The sequence below is a fragment of the Erithacus rubecula genome (assembly GCF_903797595.1).
Source record: "Erithacus rubecula genome assembly, chromosome: 12".
Lineage (NCBI taxonomy): Eukaryota > Metazoa > Chordata > Aves > Passeriformes > Muscicapidae > Erithacus > Erithacus rubecula.
In genome coordinates, this window is record NC_136664.1 from 7,884,923 (window position 1) to 7,890,922 (window position 6,000).

A 6,000-nucleotide genomic window follows, 5' to 3' on the forward strand; every position below is an offset into this window, starting at 1 on the left:
AGCTCAAGAACATAACTTTGTTGTAACTCTGGTACCAACACTTCAGACCTCACTGCAAATCTTCTGTTGCTGGTTCTGTAAACAATTGATACAATAAGTGCTGTAAACAAAACATGCATTAGCCTTGGTGTTTGCAGAATTACAGTCTCATTGTCACCAGGCTCCAGCTATTACCTATTTCATCAAAAATCTATAGAAATTCCTAGTGATTCCTCTGCAGTTTCCCAAGGGAAACAGTAAGCACTGAGGAGTACAAAGGATACTAAAAAAGCAAATGGTGCAGGAAAAGATGTCTTTTTCTTAGTTACAGTTCTTAAGAAAATACAGATAAGATACTGATGTCAAAAGCATAAAATCAGCATCTTAGAAGCCCTGAACAACTTCTGTTCACATAAGGCAACCAATGCTCCATAAGACAGCAAATGAAGTGAACAAAGTTCATCAGTGACCAAGGGGTCTGGCTTGCCCAGGGAGGTAGCAAAGTCCCTGCCATGGCTCATGGCTCACAGCTCTCCTCAGATCCTCCAAACAGCTCAGGCAACAGTGCTAACGTGAAAAGCAAGAGCAGCAGAAGCCCCAGCTCTGCCTCCTCCTCCAGATTTCAGAGCGTTACTGCTGGGAACTGCTGCCCTCTGCTGTCACATGAAACCGACCAAGTTAGTCTGACAAAACCTGCTATATATAAATAAAATCCCCTATGATAAGAACCAGCAGTTCACAGGGCAGTCAGATTTCAGGTGGGTTCACCCAGGCCCCTCAGTTCTGGTCTTATGCATTTATAAAATACCTGGCCTCCTGTAAGCCCAACTCAGCCTAAAGCATGATTTTACCCAGACCATCCCCTTTGCTGCAGCTGATTCAGAGGCAAAAACACCCAGCTGTTGGTCTGCTCAGCAAAACATCTCTAACTGCCTGCAAATCTTTGTGGTGGATTGTAAACACCACCAGGGAAAGTGCTGGCCAATATCCTGCCTGCAGCACAGAACCTGGCCTAGGCTGAAGGAATAAAATGCATTCCCTCATCCCCTCCTTGTCTCAACCTTCCCAGTGACAGTGCCACCAAGGAGCTCTGCCAACCATTATAAACACTGGCCAGATGGGGAAGCCTAAGTGAATTTGAATTACATTTATGAATGTTCTGCAGTTGAGTAAAGACTGAGGTCTGCATACAAGGATACTCTCCAGTTCCCATGCAGGAAAATCTTGGCCTCGTTTTCCCTGAGATCTGCACGTGCTCACAATAAAAGAAAAAAACAGTGTAAAGGAAAGAGAAAAACCCACTGTGCTTCAGAGCTCAGCTCCAGCCTGCCCCCAGGACTGCAGCACCCAGTTTGCACTGGGCCCACAATGGACATACCACATCTGCCAACTTACTTGATTTCCTCACCAGCAAAATCAAACGTTTTGGTGATTGTCACTTTTCCTGAATCTTTTGGCTTCTCCTGAGGTTTATTTCCACTGTTCTCTTCTTCAGCCTACAAAATACATGAAGGAGAAAGCAAAATAATGCATAAGCCAAATTATTATTCCAAAGGCCCGAGGGCCCAACACAGACCTTGGGTAGCACTGCAATTTGGACTGGTGGTCAAAGCAAGTCACCCATAGGCAAGATAAAGAAATAAATAATTTCATTCCACCAGAATGAAACTCCCCATTTTGGTTCCAGGCTGTCACTGAAGCTCTAGGATCAAAACAAACTAAAACAAGAAGTGAAATTGTAATAAATGTAGGAAGGAGCAACATTGCAGTGCTTGAGAAAGCAAGCAAAAGGCTGGAGGCTTGGTTCTCTCAAGCACCACCAAGCAGGAAAGCTGCCAAGGTGAATTCCAAGAAAGTATGTTTATTTTCACTCAAGAATAGATAAGAACAAAACTCATCAGCAGAAAAAGCAGTGATCTCCATTCTTGTCAATAACATCTCTTTTATTTGAAAAGGAAAAATCTTTATTATGCAATTAGTCAACAATGGCTCTTAATTTACTCAGTCACAGCTACAGCTGCTCAAAGGATACATAAAAAACCCACAGACACTGTAAGTTACCAAAACTAAACCCAAATTCTTGCTCTAAATCAATCAGACTCCACAGAGATCTTCAAACAGGCAATGCAAGCCCAAGAAATTCCCAAAGAGAACAGAGGAACTCCACGTCTCCATGAATTATTCCAGGCTATGGAGGAACTTTCAAAGATATCTCACATTTTAGCAACCTGCCCATAAAAGTACAAGTGCTCAGAAGAAAATGTTCACTTCTCTCCTTCCCTCTGACTCTACAAGTAACCACCCCAGCTTTCAGTCAGTAATAAGGAAAAGCAGGAGGGCTAAGATGAAAGGACTCTCCTTCCAAAAGCTGCAATCAATATTACAAAACTATACTCACTCTGCAACTTTCCAACAGTCACAGAAAGAAGCTTCACACAGTCAGAACTGTACTCACCAGGCAGACTCCAGACTTCTGTTACTCAACATTTATTTTAGCTGACCATTTAAAAAAACCCCAAACTGATAGTCTAGCAACTGAGTCTCAGTTGTGGTATGTTCTTCCCTTCTACCACCTAAAGTGTGAAAAGTTTTGACAGGGAAACACATGCACTTGGTTTTACTGAGAATCAAATCCTTTTAAATAGCTACCACACATAGAATTCTCTCTCCAGAAAAACCTCTGCACACTGAGAGCACCTTACTGGGGCTTACAAAGCACACAAGAAAGGCAGAGTCAATCTTGCTACAGATGTGCCACATGCAGCACCTTCCAGACCCCCTCTATGAGGATGGACAGACCCCTTGTGCTTCCCCATTCACACATTCCCCACACACACAGAGCCATCCTTTTTAATTTTTCTTTTAAGCATCAGGAAAGGCACAAGCCTCAGGGAGAGCTGTGCCCACAGGCATAACTCAGACCAAAGCTCATATGATTCCTGTCAAAAAAGGAATCCAGGATCAGGAAGGGAAGCCAAGAGGGCTGCAGAGAACACTCCAAGATGCTGACAAACAGCTCCAAAACCAGCACCTTGCAATCAGGCCCATCAGGGAATGTGAGTCTTACAAAACAGAAAGGGCAGGGGCAACCCCAGATTTTCCCCAGCTCTGTCCAACACCTGGTACCAGCCAGAACCAAGGCAGTATGCTCTAAACCTCCAGGCCCTCCCCACACCCCCTGGGTGCAGGCCCAGGCCTCTGTTACCTTCTTGATTTGTGTCACTTGTGTGGCAGTCGCTGCTTTGGGTTTCTGTCCTACATCACTGAGGAAACTGGCCCAAAGAGCATCCTCTTTCTTTTTTTCTTCTTCTTCTCTGCTTCTTTTTACTTGCTCTACATTATCCACTTCCTCTTCTTTCTGTTCCTCTCCATTCTGCTGGGCCTTTTCTTCCTCCTTCTCATCTGGCTCTAGCAAGAGACCACCTTTCTTCCTCTTCCTGAAAGCAGATGCCAAAAAGAAAAAATATATATGGAGCTGCTGCAACTATTCCAGAGCTGAACTGGAAGCTTGGGTGAAGCAACACAGTATTTCATATTTTTACTAAGACATCCAATCTGGGAGGTTGTCTCTTAACCTTGGGAGTGTATGTATTTTATTAAAAGCTGATGCTGCTCAGAAAATACAGCGAGACTGATGCAGGCAGTGCCCCTGAAGTGAGCTGGCCCATTTGCATGCATTTCTGTGAGTATATAACGTGCTGAAACACTGGCACAGGTTGGCCAGGGAGGCTGTGGCTGTCTCATTCCTGGAAGTATTCAGGGCCAGGCTGGATGTCGCTTTGGTGATCTGATCTCATGGGGGCTGTCCCCCCCCCATGGCAGGAGGGTGGAGCAAGGTGGTCTTTAAAGTCCTTTCCAACCCAAACCATTCCAGGGTTCTGTGGTTCTGGGATAAAACAGGAACCAGGAGGGGAGGAGAACGTGGGCTAGATAAAAACCAACCTTAACAAAAGTACGTATATATTTGGCTGACGGAAAAAAAACCCGTACGTGCGTGCTTTGCACTGAAAAAGGTTAATATAAACAACTCCTGCTGGGGAGGGTTTTCACGATGTCTGCCGGGTTCTCCGCCGCTAAACCGGACCGCAGAGCAGCGGTTCCCGTTCCTCCGGCCCCGCGTCCCGGCTGGCACGGCCGTACCTGCTGCCGGGGCGGCGGGGGCTCCTCCTGCCGCGGGGCGGCCGCGGGCTGTCCGCCGGCTCCTCCTCCCGCACCAGCTCGCTCTCATCATCCTCGCTGTACTCAGCGCCTGCAAGCACAGACAGTGAGCGCCGGCACGGCCCAGACCGCCGCTCCCGCCCGCCAGCACTCACCTGAGGGCACATAGTCGTCGTCCTCGGCCGAGGAGTACTGCTCCTGCTCCGACTCGGACTCCGACATGCTGCGGCCCGGCCCGGCCCCGCGCCTCGCTGCGCGCCCGCCGCCGCCCAGAGCGCCGCCGCCGCCCGCGGCCGCCCCCTGGCGGACAGGAAGAACGACCGCGCCTCCGAGGCGGTGACGCGCACCGGGAGCAGCGACGAGAGTCCGCCAAGCGGGCCAGAGCGTCCCGCCGGGCTCCACCGGGGCTCCCAGCATTCCCTGCGGCCCACAGCCGTTCCCATGGCAGCGCGGGGTCAGGGCGGGGCCCGGCTGCCAGGAGACCAGCGGTGATTGGCCGTGAACGCTGTCTGTCATCTTACAAAACTTCCCATTGGCCGTGGCGACGGAAGCGGGCGGGCGGAAGAGGCGGTGGCGGATGGCGGCGGCGGCGGGGCGGGTGCAGGGATGGAGGGCGGCGAAGCGGGCGGCGGTGGCGGCGGCCTCCTGCAGCAAATCCTCAGCCTTCGCCTCGTGCCCCGCATGGGCAATGGCACCACCACCTACTCCAGCCCGCTCTCCACCTTCCCAGGTACCTCCCTACTCGGAGCGGGGCCCGCCCGCCGGGGTCGCTGGAGGCCCGCGGGCCGCCCTCACAGCCCTTCTCTCCGCAGAGATGTGGTACGGCGTCTTCCTGTGGGCAGTCGTCTCCTCCCTTGCCTTCCACGTCCCGGCCGCGTTGCTTGCGCTCTTCACGCTCCGGCACCACAAGTACGGCCGGTTCATGTCCGTGAGCGTCCTGCTGATGGGCATCGTGGGACCCATCACCGCCGGCACCCTCACAAGTACGGCAAGTGCCCGGCGGTATCGCCCGGGGGCTCTGTGCTGGTCACAGGTTGCCTTGGGGAACGCGCGGAGTAGCGGGTGTTCCCCGGGACGGAGTTTAACGTTCTGCCTTCATTTTCCCCTGCCCCACGTTTGAAAGGGTTGGACCGTACCCCGTGTCGAGCCCTGCATCGGGCATACCAAACGTGCCCGATGGTGCAGGGCCAAGAGGGTTTCACATTTCTGAGCACCTGGAGGAAAATCTCTCAGAGTTTTGGTGTTAGTGCCAGAACTGGGTAATGGTTGTTGCCTGTGGGTGGGATCTTGTGACAAAGGTATGTCCTCAGCCACCCCAACCCCCCCACACCTGCTGGAGGCCTCAGCAGAGTTTCAGCACCAGTTCAGCACATGCTGGTTACTGGCTGAGACATCCCCAGCACAGCATTCTTGCCTGCTGGTGTGCAGGGAGAGGTTCAGAGCTCACTATTCTCTGCCCCAGCCTCACACCCTGACACTTCCCCTTCATCCCTGTGGCAGAGCAGCTGCCTCATTCACATCTCAGCTTTTCCCCCTCTCCACAGGTGCTGCCATTGCTGGAGTTTACAGAGCTGCGGGGAAAAAAATGATTCCCTTTGAGGCCCTCATTTTTGGGGTGGGCCAGACGTTCTGTGTGGTGGTGGTTTCCTTCCTGCGCATTCTGGCCACTCTGTAGCTCCTCTGGAGAGGCTGGAGAACACAAACCAAAGGAGGAGCAAAGGACCTGCTGCCTCAGAACAAATCACAGGGAGCACAGCTCCAGCCCTGTGCTTCTTCCACTGATTTAAGGAATTGGGAGAGCTTGCTCCTGCCTCCAGCCTGGCTTGAAATTTAAAAATTGTGAATTTTGTTACTTTTTGGTAA

General features: G+C 51.3%; 2 protein-coding genes across 2 annotated transcripts in view; one reads left to right on the top strand and one right to left on the bottom strand.

Moving 5' to 3' along the window:
* CFDP1 (craniofacial development protein 1) overlaps positions 1–4,668 on the bottom strand; it is a 61,535-nt gene extending 56,867 nt beyond the window's left edge. The window contains exons 1-4 of the mRNA XM_079316453.1: positions 4,293–4,668; positions 4,120–4,228; positions 3,185–3,416; positions 1,375–1,475 (exon numbers count right to left, since the gene is read on the bottom strand). Of these exons, the coding sequence (XP_079172579.1) occupies positions 1,375–1,475; positions 3,185–3,416; positions 4,120–4,228; positions 4,293–4,653 (803 nt within the window). The 5' untranslated portion in view covers positions 4,654–4,668. The remainder of the gene's footprint in view (positions 1–1,374; positions 1,476–3,184; positions 3,417–4,119; positions 4,229–4,292) is intronic.
* Positions 4,669–4,705: 37 nt separating this feature from the next.
* TMEM170A (transmembrane protein 170A) lies at positions 4,706–6,000 on the top strand. Its single transcript, XM_079316454.1, has 3 exons — positions 4,706–4,867; positions 4,950–5,120; positions 5,682–6,000. The coding sequence occupies exons 1-3, from the start codon at positions 4,744–4,746 to the stop codon at positions 5,810–5,812; spliced, it is 426 nt and encodes a 141-aa protein (XP_079172580.1). The 5' UTR covers positions 4,706–4,743; the 3' UTR covers positions 5,813–6,000.